The 16,339-nt window shown below is 42.3% G+C and overlaps 1 protein-coding gene across 1 annotated transcript in view; it reads left to right on the top strand.

Moving 5' to 3' along the window:
* Positions 1-16,339, top strand: part of APM1 (aminopeptidase M1) — a 52,870-nt gene that overhangs the window by 18,210 nt on the left and 18,321 nt on the right. Inside the window, exons 2-5 of the mRNA XM_087376648.1 lie at positions 7,367-7,512; positions 7,679-7,781; positions 8,440-8,626; positions 8,772-8,865. Coding sequence (XP_087232774.1) covers positions 7,367-7,512; positions 7,679-7,781; positions 8,440-8,626; positions 8,772-8,865 — 530 coding nt within the window. The remainder of the gene's footprint in view (positions 1-7,366; positions 7,513-7,678; positions 7,782-8,439; positions 8,627-8,771; positions 8,866-16,339) is intronic.

The following is a 16,339-nucleotide window of genomic DNA, read 5'->3' as shown; positions in this document are numbered from 1 at the left end:
AAAAAAGGGTTACAAGTGGAAGGTGCAATTGGCGGTGGCGCAGGGGCAGTCCTAGGACCGTTCTTTGTGAATCAAGTTGGGTTGCATAGTGACACAACTTAATGTGTTTGCTCCTAACTGATTCTTGATTCACGGGCATAGGCACCTCAATTTTCCTCCCAGCCAACCTCGGTGGTAGCAAGCTCTCAGCAAAATCAACAGTTACGTGAAGCTCCTGCCTACTAAATTCCATCAAGTCCCAAAATTCCCTAGATGGATCTAGTATGCCACATGTCTTCATTTTAGGGTCCTTCCTTAATGCATCATTTACCCCTCTCTTGGGATATCATTGAAACCATTTGCCCCTAGGCACATTTAATGCATTTAGGTCCCTTTAGTCTTAGATCCACCTAGTCTAGTGCCATATCACCCTCACCAAGGACCTTGACCTTTATTCCTTTTTGATCATTTACATGAATCCCAAACAAATATAATACAAACATTGATCCTTTAAAGGAAAATGCCGACTGACCCTTCCGAGGTCATGTTACCTCGATTTGAGCGTAACATTCCTTCCCTCTTTAGGCATCAACGTCCTCGATGATAAAGTCTGGGAACACTCTCCGCAACTGGTATACGGATTCCCAGGTAGCTTTTGATAGAGGTAGACCATGCCATGCAACCAACACCGTGGGTATCTTCCGATTGCGTACTTGCATTGTTCCTCGGTCCAGGATTCCTGTTGGTTTGCATCTTGCATTATCCTCTATCTCCTGAAACAAAACAACACCCTCGATTAGTGAGTCACCTATATGCAAAAATTTCTTTAAACGAGAAACATGAAACACTGGGTGCACCTTACAACCCTGTGGCAATTCTAATTTATAGGCTACCTTGCCTATTCTTTTTAGAATTAACCATGGCCCACAATATCGAGGTGATAACTTAGCACACTCTCCTGCAGTCAAAGACTTAGAGTGCGAAGGAACTCTGAGAAAAACTTTTTCTCCTTCCTTAAATTCTCTAGTGGATCGGTTTTCATCCGCATACGCCTTAGCTCTATCCATAGCTTGGCGGATGTTCGCTCTCGCAAGTGCTAGTATCTCCCGCATCTGAACCACAAAGTTCGCGGCACTAGGCACTTTCTGAGGTATTCCAACTATAGTTGGATTCGTTGGCCTATAACCATAGTTCAGCTCAAAAGGACTGAACCCTGTAGAGGAATGTTTTCTATCATTGTAGGCAAATTCTAACAATGGCAACCACTTGGCCCATGTATGTTGCCTCAATGACACATATGCTCTAAGCATATCCTCTAAAATTTGGTTGATTCTTTCCGTCTGACCATCCGTTTCTGGATGATCCCCACTACTCATTCCCAACTCAGTCCTTAGTGTCTCAAATACCGCAGTCCAAAAATGACCAGTAAATTTGACATCTCTGTCTGACACTATGGATTTGGGTAATCCATGCAAACGAAATATATGTCTAATAAACAAATCTGCCACTTGCGGGGCACTAACAGACTCTCTAGTTGAAATGAAGTGAGCCATCTTGGTAAGACGATCAACCACCACAAGGATAGAATCATATCCACCTTGTGTCGTAGGTAGACCTACAATAAAGTCCATGGAAATGCTCTTCCACTTACCTAGTGGTATTTCCAAAGGTTGTAAAACTCTGGGTGGCTTCACCTGCTCTGCCTTACTTACCTGACACGAAAAACAATGTGTCACATATTCATGAATATGCTTTTTCATCTTTGGCCAAAAGAAATCTCGTCTCACGAGATCATATGTCTTCTCGACTCCTGGATGTCCCGCACATGGGTTATCATGGCATTGTTGAATGACTCTCTGCCTGAGATCATTCTGATTAGGTACTACTACCTTGCCGTTTCTTTTCAGCATACCATCCCTTATGGCATATCTTGCATAAGTTTGGCCTTTTCTGGATGCTAGGTCATCCTTTTCCCCGGGTTTTAATACATGAGCCTTAGGCCAAAGGCTTTGGACGAACTCGTCCACCTTTTGAGTTTCTCTAATCTCGGTCATTAGAGCACTGTCTAATACCGTGAAACTCATATTATGCATAATGCGTGACAACGCATCAGCAACTTTATTATCCTTCCCTCTTCGGTACCGAATCGTCAAATTAAACTCTTGCATGAGTTCTGCCCACCTAGCTTGGCGGCCTCTCAAGTCAGGTTGCTTACAAAAATGTTTCAGAGTATCGTGATCAACATCAACATAAAACTCTGATCCATACAAATAATGTCTCCATGTTTTCAGAGCATGGACAACAGCATACAACTCTAACTCATGAGTTGGCCAATTTCGTTGAGAGGGAGAAAGCTTCTTGCTTTCAAAGCTACTGGCCTTCCCTCTTGGAGAAGAACTGCTCCTACCGCAATGCCACTTGCATCGGTTTCAAGGAAAAACGGGTTCTGGGGATCAACTATTTTTAACACTGGTCCTGAGACCACAGCTTGTTTTATGCTGTTAAAACTTTCCTGTTGATTGTGTCCCCATATAAAAGGTACTTTATCTGAGGTCAGATCAGTCAATGGCAATACTATTTTGGAATATCCTTTGATATGCCTTCGATAAAATTGGACAAATCCCAAGAATGATCGCAAAGCGGTCAAACTCTGAGGGATTGGCCAAGTCAGTGTCGCAGCCAGTTTCTTTGGATCCATTTCTACCCCCTCAGGAGTAATTATGAATCCTAAATATTCAAGTCTTACCATATACAGTATAGTTTTCTTTTTATTTACATAAAGACTGGCTTTCCTCAAAGTACTGAACACTATTCTTAAGTGTTCATAATGCTCAGTAATACTCTTACTGAATACCAGAATATCGTCAATAAAATGTACTATAAACTTTTCGATATACGGACGTAGTAAATCGTTCATAAGCATGACGAATGTAGCTGGAGCATTGGTAAGTCCAAAGGGCATTACCAAAAACTCATAATGTCCAAACCTGCTTCTAAAAGCGGTTTTATGCACATCCTCGGCTCTAATACGGATCTGATGGTAGCCACACTTAAGATCTATCTTACTGAAAATTATGGCCCCATGTAATGCATCTAGCAAATCATCGATGCGAGCCATCGGATACCTGTGCTTAATAGTGATATTATTCAATGCTCTGTAATCTATATAGAGGCGAAAAGTATCATCTTTCTTCTTCTTTAATATCACTGGCGAAGCAAAAGGTGAGAAACTTGGTTGAATCTGTCCCAACTTGAGGTATTCTTCCAGTTGTCTTTGCACCTCCGCCTCTTCAGTAAAACTCAACCTATAGGGAGGTTCTGCCCCCGGGATTAGTTCAATCTTATGCTGAACATTCCGCTCTGGAGGTAACCCATAAGGTAGCTCATCCCTAAAACAATCAAAGAACTCCTTTGTTATTTGGTCAGCCAGCTTGGCCATCTCTCCATTTTGGACAACATCTGTGTCAACGGAAGAATCATCAACCGGCTCTACCGATGCTGTACAAAGAAACAAAAACTCTTCTTGAGCTTTTCGAATTTCCATCACGGAAACCAATGGTCCTTGAGGTATATCCTTTTTACCTCGTAAGACATACATCACATCATTCATCTTGAATTGATAAATGTGCTTTTTTCAATCTATGGTTGGATTCTTCCTAGAATGCCAAGCCTTACCCAGGGCTATGTCTGCATGAGCAAGCTTAGTCATTTCAAAATCAAGCTTCTCAGCATAGTCATGAATTCGAAGCTCCAACTGGGTAACCCTTTGGTCCCATACTTGAGTTGAACTTCCGTCTGCCATCCTGACTGTATATGCATAGTCAGATGGGCCAGTCTTTAGTTTCAGCCTCTTTATAAGCTTGGAGTTAATTACATTGTGCGTTGACGCTGAGTCAAACAACACAATGACATCATGATTAGCTACTTGCCCTTTCATCTTAATTAACTCCGTATCATTAAAGGCTGTATATACCGTTGCTGCGGGCTTTGACAGGATATTATCAGGTGCACTAGTTACTAACTTAGCAACAGACACACATAACAAAAAAGGTACTAACCTTTGAGAAGATCCTGCTAGCTGAATCTGCATCTGTTCTGCTCTGGGACTTCCCTCCATTTCCACGTCGCATTCTGAGACCACCATCTCAGCCATCCGACGATCTTTGTTTCGTGGACAATCTTTCCACTGATGAGGCTGAAGGCAACCAAAACACAAGCCTTCTCTCCTCGCTTTTTTCCTTTGCTCTAGGTTCAAAGAAGACTTCGATTAAGCCTAGGCTGCCATTGGTGTTACTTTTCTCTTCATTCCAATGGTGGTACTTGATTTTGGGGTCTCAATTGGTTTCGCCTGCTTGGCTTGACCACTAGGCTGTGAGGCACTCCCTTTGCTAATGCACTTCTTCTTAAACCCAGTTTTCTTCGGGGATCCATACTGAGTCCCAACCTGCACAAACCCACTTGGTCTGTTCCCTTTTGCATCCTCATAGTTCAGGGCTATGGCAATTGCTTCATCTAGCGTGTTCGCATACTTAGCCCAAACTTCCATCTTTATCCGATCATTCAATCCAAAGATAAAATCTTTTACTTGGATTGACTGAGGTAGGGGTTCATCAACCTTCATTACACTTTCTCTGAACTTATCAGTGTATTCCGTCACTGATAAATTTCTCTGACGAAGGTTTCGATACTGATCCCAAGCTCGGGATGCTTCGTCAGGAGGCAAGAAGTGTTTTCTAAATTCCTTTTTAAACCCCTCCCGAGTAGTGGATGCTACTCCATCTTTTGGTTGTTTTATCCACCACCTATCCGCTGCCTCGTTAAACATATGGGTGGCCTCGCGGATTTTCTTCATATCATTCATGATTTCACAAATGGCGAATGCCTCGTCCCATTTGTGTAGCCAGGTCTCAATGATATCAAAACTACGGTCAGACATCCGACCAGAATACTTTTCTGGCCTATAATTGGCAATATTAGGCACCTTAGCCCTCCTAGGCTCGACCGTACGAACACTGGACTCCGGTTCCATCGGAGATTTACCTTTCTCCTCACGAGATGGTCTGGCAGACATACTATGCACCATTTTCTTGAGCTCAGACGGCCCTACATTTGTTTGTAACTGGTGTGCTAAAATCTGTTGCAAGGCATCCTCTAACAGCCAGACAGTGTATGACCTGCTGGGCGCAACACCTGTGGGGTCGGCCGGACTCCCGACTCTACGGGATCCATCCTAGAAGCTTCTTCTTCTACTTTCATTTAGGTCAATGGGTGTTTATTTAAAAAAAAAAAAACAATAAAACACCGCTTGAAACTGTAATTACAATTCGAAAGTCCAACTTCCAAATTTACAGCTAACCAAGCATATATCACACTGTAACCAAAACCACTTTTCCTTGTACTAGGGAAAACTCCTGCAATCTAAATTGACTCAAACACGGAGGCAAATAAACAAGCATATGCTCCAACAAAGCTTAGAAGGCTTAGAGAGCTCCCTGGTTATAATTCTTGCTGCATGACGAGATCAACTAGTCCCTGTAGTCCACTCCAAATATAGGGCTCAATATGTACATGAGGGTTGAGCAAGAGGCTGTGTGCAACTCGCATAAGTGAAAAGAGAAGTGTTAAGTCATCCAAACTCCGAGTAACCTCATCTGCAATAAATTGTATGAAATATGGGACCAGAGGATGGAGATCAGAATCAGTTGCCAAACTTCTCAAAGCATCCTTAAATAGCACAGAATCAGCCCCAGTCGTTATAAGCTCCGTTATTTTGTCGAAATAAAGCTGCAGTTCTCTGGATAGACCATGTCTGATAGGAAGTTTGACTTCAACTGGAAAGTCTTCGTCTTTTATTTTTGAAGGTATAGTATCTGCCTTTTTGGAGTTCAATGAAGATGAAAATATTTCATAAGTGACATTTTCAGGTATAACCGGCTGTACTCCTTCAATTGCTAGCCAATGTGTGACCACAGAAGTATCAATAGGTGCTTTTGGCAAAGGAGACTCAATAACATCTTTGAAATTGATATCGCGATCATCGACGTAGAACAAATCGGTGTGGCCCAGGGCTCTCTTGAATCGTAACGGCCCTCCCGCAGCAAAGCCGTATAGTGGCTCTATGTTCCGCAGCTGGAGCGCACCTTGGTATTTTGCTTCGCCAGCCAGTTACTACGTAAATATGACAACAGCTAGCCCCTGCGACGCCAAGGAGCCCAGTCTTCAGAACTAACGAAATTCCTCACGCGATGTCAAGGAGCACCAAACAGTGACCAGTGCCGCGATGAAGTCCGTGAACAATTAATGCCGTAAATCACAACAGCTAGTTCCGTGACCACACAATAACTTTGGTCGTGCGTTGCTCATCAGCACTACTCCTCATCACGTAACGTGGATATTAAAAGCCAGAGTTCCAACTCCTACGACAGCGTCTGGTTACAACGACCATATGGTCATAGCTCTTCCAGCCAGTTCCGCCCCACTTCTTGTGATCAACCTGAACCTTTGATACCAAATGACACAACTTAATTTGTTTGCTCCTAACTGATTCTTGATTCATGGGCATAGGCACCTCAATTTTCCTCCCAGCCAACCTCGGTGGTAGCAAGCTCTCAGCAAAATCAACAGTTACGTGAAGCTCCTGCCTACTAAATTCCACCTTTCCCCAAAATCCCCTAGATGGATCTAGTATGCCACATGTCTTTATTTTAGGGTCCTTCCTTAATGCATCATTTACCCCTCTCTTGGGATATCATTGAAACCATTTGCCCCTAGGCACATTTAATGCATTTAGGTCCCTTTAGTCTTAGATCCACCTAGTCTAGTGCCATATCACCCTCACCAAGGACCTTGACCTTTATTCCTTTTTGATCATTTACATGAAGCCCAAACAAATATAATACAAACATTGATCCTTTAAAGGAAAATGCCGACTGACCCTTCCGAGGTCATGTTACCTCGACTTGAGCGTAACACATAGTAGGAGTACTGGCTTTATATATGTCCTCGTAGGTCCAAGTCCTATCAACTACTCGCACTCTACATATTTATTGAATAAATGTGAAGTTTTTTTACAAGTTTGCAAATATAAGAAAGTAAGGTTGACTTTGAATTTAACAAATGAGAGTAGATATTGTTTTATTAGTTCACATTATGGGCCAGTATTTCTGGTCTTGGTGAGGCTGGCCAATACATGCATTGGCGAATGTTACCTTTTGGCTTTTATGTGTTAGCTGCAGTTTCCTGTTTAGCTATTTTGGGCTTAGTTTCCAAGTGCTGACCAAACTCATTGACTTTTATTTATTATATTTTTGATGTTTTAGCTTGCTTCTTTATTGTGGGAAGAAAATTCAAATAGAAGCATGCATCCAACAAGGTTCCTGTGTGCCAGGTGCTATGGCCAATCTCAGTTGAGATAGACAAGGAGGATGAAATATTGGTGCTTTCATTTGAGCAACCTTTACCAGTAGGGGAGGCAATCCTTTGCATGGACTATCAAGGAAATGTGAATGATTCTATGAAGGGTTTGTATCGAAGGTATGAAATGAAAAGTGTTCACAATTATGTAGGCTTGTCAATGTCTTGATGTATGAATGACATGGGGTTACCAGTTTCTCAAGGAGGTTCTGATATCAAGGCTAGAATTGTCATAGCAATGTTTATTGGTGGTGGTTGAGCCCGTTGGTTTTCAAGTATTGTGCAGCTCGTATATGAAGGACGGAGAGAAGAGATGGATGGCAGTTACACAGTTTGAGCCTGCAGATGCTCGGCGCTGCTTTCCATGTTGGGATGAGCCTGCCTTTAAGGTCAATGCCTTTGCCTGATCGTTGTGCAAGATTATCACATTTTACTGTGTTTACACATAGAAAGTGCCAGTCGACATCATGATTTCTGCCCTTCATCTCCAAAGCTTTCTATGGAACTCAATTATAAATCTCTGAGAATGTGGACATACGGTTTTGGATAGGTCGATCTGTATTTTTAGGTGTGGAAATTTGTATTTTTAGGTGGATCTGTATTTGATCCTACTTAATGCTTGTGAAGGTGTTGTATTAGTTAGCTTCTTCTATGCCTGGTGCAGCTCATTGTTTAAAACTGCATTTTTCGTTTGAATTTTGTATGCTGTATGCTCTGTGCACACTCATGGGCAGTTGCATGCCCATGCGACACCCAGTGCGCATGTGCGCTTAGGCTCTCAACAGCTTCACATGGGATCAGGCACCTTCCCATGCGCACACATGCAAATGTACATAGATATGGTGTATTTGAACGAGGAGAGGCAATCATATAAACTATATGGATAGGAGTATAAGTATATTTGAGTGGGATATAAGTATGTTTTAGTTAAAGAGGAGTGACAAAATTCCTAAGAGGTTACTCTATCCATGGACTGAAATAGCTACTACATTTTATTTAACACCCTCATAAGAACGAGTGTTTACATCCATTATTGCATTTTTACAGGCTACCTTCAAGTTGACTGTGCAAGTTCCCGCAGACCGGGTTGTCTTGTCCAACATGCCAGTGGAAGCAGAAAAAGTGGCTGGAAATACCAAGGTTGTATCGTTTCAAGAATCCCCAAAGATGTCAACTTATTTGGTGGCTCTTGTTGTTGGGGAGCTGGAATATGTAGAAAGCGAGACACCAACTGGTAAATAGTTTGTTGAAAACTTAAGACTTTTACTGAAAACTTGAGTTAAGACTTTTTTTTTGGAAGTACAAAGTGGATGATTTTCTCATCATCTAGAGCTATCAATGAGTCACCATTTCATAAGACATATTTTTTTGGACACTAGGAAACAAGGTGAGGGTTTATTGTGAAGCTGGTAAAACGGAGCAGGGAAAATTTGCTCTGGATCTTGCTACGAAGACATTGCCATTCTATGAACAGTAAGCTTGCCTTGTCATTTATGCCTTGATTTCGTGTTTGCATCTTTAGAGCTTTTACCTCAGTTTGGTATTTGCAGTTATAATAGCACATATTACTGTATGCCATCATCAATGTGTCAACAAATTTGATTGTATTTGTGCTGTTTTATCGTTTATTAATAACTTGGTGTTGGAAAGAGATTGTGAACTATTGCGCAAATATTTCATGGATTTCAGGCCGATCCCAGGTTGGTGCCTTGTTACCATTTTTTCTGGAGCTCATCTGGCTCCAGAATAAAACCTTAAATATTTGAGCAAGCACCTACGGGTGGATCCGGCATGAAGAGCATTGGCCTGGGCACAACTTTTCCTCCACCGCTTTAGAAAGGAGGTGGACAGATTGACCAAGGCAAATGTGCATTCCCGGTTTTTTATAAAGAGAACAACGTTGCCCTATCAGCTAGATTTAGATGCTCGTTTGGGAGAGACTAAAATGAAATCGTTTAGACTTCACAAGTAGTTGTAGTTTGATTGAAGAGTTTTGGGACTACTTTTTGATTAGCCTTCTCCTTTAGTGCTAGCCTTCGTCATGGCTGAGTCTGCCCTTCACCTGCGGACTGTCGATAGAAACTCAGTACAAAGACTTTGTATAAATGGATGCTCAAGTATGTGTGGGTGTGTGGATGTGTATGTGTGAGAGCATATTTTTATACTATGGTCTACACCTACTGTTGGGCACTGATGACGTCAATGGTGGGGATGTCATAGTAGCTAGTCCTTGTTATGCGTGATGGAGTTTATGGTTTTCAATCTTATGAGTGACTATCGTGAGATTGAAACTGCACTATGTTGTGTTTTTAGAGGATGAGTTTTGGAATGTTCCTGGATTCATCTAGTTATATGCTTCTGCCGTATTAGCGGACATCCAAATTTCACCTTGTGAAGTTTTCGTCCAAGTTGCGGCTTGTTGGTATTGTGATAATTCCTTCTATCTTAAATGGTGCGTTGCTCTATCAGCTAAATCTAGATGCTCGTTTGGGAGAGACTAAAATGAAATCGTTTAGACTTCACAAGCAGTTGTAGCTTGATTGAAGAGTTTTTGGACTACTTTTTGATTAGCCTTCTCCTTTAGTGCTAGCCTTTGTCATGGTTGAGTCTGCCCTTCACCTGCGGAGTGCCGACAGATTCTCAGTATGAAGACTTTGTATAAATGGATGCTCAAGTATGTGTGGGTGTGTGGATGTGTATGTGTGAAAGCATATTTTTATACTATGGTCTACACCCACTATTGGGCGCTGATGACGTCAGTGGGGATGTCATAGTAGCTAGTCCCTGCTTATGAGTGACTATCGTGAGATTGAAACTGCACTATGTTGTGTTTTTAGAGGATGACTTTGGGAATGTTCCTGGATTCATCTAGGTACATGCTTCTGCCGTATTAGTGGACATGCAAATTTCACCTTGTGAAGTTTATGTCCAAGTTGCGGCCTGCTGGTATTGCGATAATTCTTTCTATCTTAAATGGTGCGCTGCCCTATCAGCTAGAGTTAAGTGCTCGTTTGGGAGAGACTAACATGAAATCGTTTAGACTTCACAAGCAGTTGTAGCTTGAATGAAGAGTTTTTGGACTACTTTTTAATTAGCGTTTTCCTTTAGTGCTAGCCTTCGTCATGGCTGAGTCTGCCCTTCACCTCTGGAGTGCCGACAGAAACTCAGTACGAAGACTTTGTATAAATGGATGCTCAAGTATATGTGGGTGTGTGGATGTGGATGTGTATGTGTGAGAGCATATTTTTATACTATGGTCTACACCCACTCTTGGGCGCTGATGACGTCAGTGGGGATGTCATGGTAGCTAATCCCTGCTATGCGTGATGGAGTTTATGGTTTTCAATCTTATGAGTGACTATCGTGAGATTGAAACTGCACTATGTTGTGTTTTTAGAGGATGAGTTTGGGAAAGTTCTTGGATTCATCTAGGTATATGCTTCTGCCGTATTAGCGGACATGCAAATTTCGCCTTGTGAAGTTTTCATCCAAGTTGCGGCCTGCTGGTATTGCGATAATTCTTTCTATCTTAAATGGTGCGTTGTCCTATCAGCTAGATTTAGATGCTCGTTTGGGAGAGACTAAAATGAAATCGTTTAGACTTCACAAGCAGTTGTAGCTTGAATGAAGAGTTTTTGGACTACTTTTTGATTAGCCTTCTTCTTTAGTGCTAGCCTTCGTCATGGCTGAGTTTGCCCTTCACCTCCGGAGTGCCAACAAAAACTCAGTACGAAGACTTTGTATAAATGGATGCTCAGGTATGTGTGGGTGTGTATGTGTGAGAGCATTTTTTTATACTATGGTCTACACCCATTGTTGGTCACTGATGACGTTAGTAGCTAGTCCCTGCTATGCGTGATGGAGTTTATGGTTTTCAATCTTATGAGTGACTATCGTGAGACTGAATCTGCACTATGTTGTGTTTTTAGAGGATGAGTTTGGGAATGTTCATGGATTCATCTAGGTATATACATTCCTCGAGATTGAAGCCTTGCATCCACATGGTAGCCTACATTATGAACTAGTCTGACCTCAACTCATTTATGCTCTTGTATGAGTATGTATATATGTGTGCATATATGAGAGAATGGTCTGAGTATAAACACGTTTTTCACACACTACTCAATGCTCTTTGTCACAATCTGCAATAAACACGCAGCTCACTCTTTCGATTAATACATGAAATGAAAAGAGAGCAAAATATGGTTGACACAGGAAAATAATTAAAACTCCTTGTATTACATTTGTCTGAGGTGGCGCACCACTACTGTGTTTATTGACTTTCAACATGAGAGTTGACATAGACTTAGAAGCTGTGGACCATATGGACCTACAAACTTTGCAACTGAAGAGTCATCACGTCACATAATCTAGTCATCCCTCCAAACCTTAGGGCAAGGCCACTCCATTATCACATGTGGCCTAAGACAATTGCCCCACATGAAGATTTATTCAATACGTGTTAACCTGTTGGACATAATTTCTCAAATTTTCATAGTGAGTTCGGTCTCACGGCTTTGGTGTGTCAGTGAATATCCTCACGATATATTTTAAATTTGACTATAAGGAGAAGTGTTCATTTGAGTTTACTGTTACTGTGGTTCAAACGTGGAAGACTCAAAATATTCAACAAAAAAACAATGTGGTCTTGGCAGTCTCATTGTAAAACGCGTTTTCTTGGGGAAAAACATGAAGTAATGTTTCGAAGTAGAACAGTCTGACAAAACACGGCTCTAGCAAAATGTCAAAAACCATGGTCAGTCAAAGTAGAGCCACGCGACTCATTGTGCCAAGCATTTCTTCTGTTGCTGCTCCTACCTTCCCCCACCTGGTCGCCTCTATTTGCCTTGCCCTTTTTGTTGGATATGGGCTAACCCCCTTGGGTGCCCCTTGTGTGGCTTGTATGGATTATGGGTTAATAGAGCTCTTCACATCGTGACACATGTCTATGGGGAAATTAATCTCATAAAGCTATATGTAGAAGTGGTGGCCTTGTATATAAGGCCCTGGATGAAGACCTCACATCATCCCTGGTCGACCCTTTTGGGGTGTTGAGGAGGCGTGGCTATGGGGTAGTTTGGGACCCGCACCCGGCACATTTGGCCCCGTGGCGCCTTTTGGAGCTTCGACATGGTATCAGAGCAAGAACTTGTGGATTGTGCAACTGTCGTTTGGGCTTCTACAGTGGTCTGGCGTCTGGTCTGGCATGAGAAGTGGTGACCCGTGCGGGAGTGTTTGGTGGTGGACTGCGGCTACAGAGGTGTCGGGATCTGCGGTGACATGCATTCAGTTTGACTTATCCCGATGGTGGTTGCTTGCACCGGCGGCTGTCTGCTGTCGGTTCTTTGGTGTGACGTGGACTTTGAGATATGGACGATTTTGGTTTGTCATACCATGCGTTTGTCACGTCACCCTAGTTTACATGGTTGGGCTGGCCTTTGATTTGGTCAAGCCTACCTTTGAAGGTGCTTAGCCCACGTGGGTTGTTGAATATGGGCTAACCCCCTTGGGTGCCCCTTGTGTGAATTATGGGTTAATGGAGCTCTTTGGCGCAGCATGACACATGTCTATGGGGAAATTAATCCCATAAAGCTATATGTAGAAGTGGTGGTATTGTATATAAGGCCCTGACATCACGACTATTGAGAACCTTCTTGGTCACATGATTATAAAGTCTATTGGTTTCACTATTGTAGCCAATAAAGATGCACTTTTTTGCCTTGTCATCAAGTTTGCCATGCAATTCTTGAGGCAAATGTGCATATGCAACACAACCAAATGTATTGAGATAGCCCAACGTCGGGTTTACGACCAACCATGCTTGATAAGGTGTCTTGACCTTAAGGGCCTTCGTGGGACACTTGTTCAGAATATGATTCGAGCACATGATGGCTTTCATCCAAAATTTGTGTGGCAACCCTTTTGCTTTTAGCATACATCATCCCATCTCCAAAAGTGACCGATTTGTTGGAGATATCATAGCCAAAGAGTGTGTGGGAGATGTGATGTGTTGGTGTGTAGTACTAGGAGATCTAGTACTAGTCATTGTGTGAGTACCATGTGCCACTATGGGACTTATATATGCACTTGGTGCAAGTGTGTGTGTGTGTGTAGCCTATAAGGCTTGTATTGCACTTGTCTCATTTAGTGATGATGGTGATGAATGAATGAAAGCCTTCATGGATTCTACATTTGTCTACCATTTCCTCACTCCTTGGCCTATCTCTCTCTCTCACTCACACCATGTTTCTAACATGGTATCAGATTAGGTCCACCCTGCCATAGCTGCCACATCATCCCAGACTTAACTCTAACCCAAAACCCTAATTTTGCTCAAGCTCTTCTTCTGGCAGCCGCCTTATCCCTGCTCATTTCTGCCTCAGATTCTGCCTCATTTTCGTCTCCTTTCAGCTCCTTTCTACCCTTTTGGGTTTCTGCACCGCTGCCATCCTTGCTGCCCTCATTTTTTCTCTGTTTTGCGGCCTTTGTTGTGCTCCTTTCTGCCCGCCTGGCCTCTCCATAACATAGCCGACTCTATTCAGAGCTTGTGGAGCAGCATCTAGGCCTCTTGGAGCTGAAGTCGGTGCAATCTATCCTTTTCTATGGGCTGGTTGGCTCGTTTTCCAAGAGATGCCTGCACACAAGCTGAATTCAGAGCTGTTCCATTCCGGTTTTTAGGGTTTGCAGGCTGCTACAGCAGAATTTGACCATCAGCAAGTATTCAACAAGCCGCCCCTGCTGAAACATTGTTTTTTTGCCAATTTAGGGTTTGGTTCAGGCCGTTTTCAGCTGACACCTTCATCTCTACTGTTGCCCACATCTATTACTACTGGTCGACACCCTGAACAGAAAATCTAGGTTCATTTGGTACTGAAATCTGCGAAAAACACTTAAAACTGTGATTTTTGACTTTTGCAACTTCAGCTCAAGATTTCAGTTTTTTCTGGGGATTTTGGCATATTTGGCCTCTGCTGCACTAGGGTTTACAGTCTCGGCATGTTTCTGAGAAAATTTCAGAAACCCTAATTTTGAGAATTCCTAATTTCAAAAATTAGGGCTTTTTTGATTTTAGATTCCTGCAGTTGTATTATATGCAAGAATAAGAGAAGCACCATGCCAATCTTGAGGACGAGGACCCCTACGACACGGATTGGGATTTCTAGGCCCTCTATGCTATGTGTGTTTGTGTTGAGTCAAATAAAGGTTCTCAACCTTGAGTTGTCTCTCTAAATTGAATGTATTTGGAGTCAATAAGAGGTACTCTTCCATGGGTTATCCCCCAAAAATGAATGTATTGTCTTTTACTTTGGTTTGATGATATTGACCACCCAGTTCAGAGTAAGGGGGGGTGATGAGTGATGGTTCGTCCTTGGTGGTCGCAAGTTGATTAAGAAGTCACTATCACATGGGAGGTGTTTATTCCATATGCACTTGGTGCAAGTGTGTGTGTGTGTGTGTGTGTAGCCTATAAGGCTTGTACTGCACTTGTCTCATGTAATGAATGAAAGCCTCCATGGATTCATTTGCCTACCATTTCCTCACTCCCTAGCCTATCTTTCTCTCTCACTCACACCATGTTTCTAACACGACTTTTCCTTTCACCCTTCCCATCTTGTGGAGGAGTATACCTCATCGTAAATTGATGTGTAAGCCCTCCTTAGCAAAAAATTGTTGCAATGCTTTGGATAGATATTATTTCCCTCGATCTAAATGGAGGGTTTGCAACCGGCATTTTGATTGATTTTCAGCCAAAGCCACAAAGTGTTTGATGACATTGCAAACTTCAGACTTGTGCTGAAGAGCAAATACCCAAGTAAAACATGTGAAGTCATCTATGATTGCGTCCAAGAGACGAAGTGCGCATGGGTCCACAAACATCAGTATGGATGAGCTGTAATTTTCGTGTAGCTTGGATTGCACCATTCTTGGGAAAGGGAAAATGATGCATTTTACCCAAATTACAGCCCTCACATATTTTGTTTGGAGGAGTCTCCAATCGAGGCGAGGCATCAAGCATATTAAGCTTTTGCAATAACATAAGGCTGCCATAATTTACATGCCCAAATCTGGTATGCCATAAATCTACATCTTGCATGGCAGAGTTAGAAGCCACAAAAGTTGAATATGCTCTTTTCTCACAAGCATCATGCTGGAATAACTCGTGACATAATGTGCCGGTGATCTCTCTCCTTTCATCCTCAAAGATAGCCTGAACCTCTTTAAGAGAAAAAGACAGAAAGTAAACTCTTCTTAATCCTAGGGACGTACAAAACATCCTGGAGGCAAAAATCTGAACCATCCGCGATTGTGAGTAAAAGTTCTCTAATCCCTTTAAGTGGATAAGAAGAATTGTTGGCAGAAGAAATTGACTTGTCAACTAGCATTGGATAACTCATCAAAGAAACATTTATGTGAGGTAATATGGCGGCAAGCACTGCTTTCAAACAATACCATGTCTCAGCCACTCTAAAAATGCGTGACTCCCAAGAAACATCATAATTGCAAGTAAAGAAGGCCCAACATGCTCAACAAAATGAGCAAAAGTATCGTTTGAACCTGCATGATGAGCTGAGCCTGAAATTGCCATATCGGACTCTTTCTTCTTCTCTTTTGTAAGCGTCTTGGGGCATTCATTGATGTGATGACCAGGCTTTTTGCAATAATGGCACTTGCCTTTTTTGAAAGGCTTTGAGGCATCCTGTTTATCTTTCCCATCTGCATTTGCATGTCCAGAACCATTGCTAGAGGCATGACATGGCTGAACTTTATTTTTTCCCTTAATCTTTGCTGAAAAAGCATGCTCCCCACTACAAGAACGTGAAGCCATATTCTTTCGCATCTGCTCCTCTTGCAATAAGAGGGCTACCAACTATTGAAAAGTAAGGTGATTTAATTCCCTTGCATCGTTTGTTGATAGACGTATAAAAAGAAAGAAAAGACTGTGGCA

This window comes from Dipteris shenzhenensis, chromosome 1 (assembly GCF_047967505.1).
Source record: "Dipteris shenzhenensis isolate YYH24624 ecotype China chromosome 1, Dip_SZ_1.0, whole genome shotgun sequence".
Taxonomy (NCBI): Eukaryota; Viridiplantae; Streptophyta; class Polypodiopsida; order Gleicheniales; family Dipteridaceae; genus Dipteris; species Dipteris shenzhenensis.
Note: the sequence above shows the minus strand (reverse complement) of the source record. Positions and strands in the feature narration are given on the sequence as shown.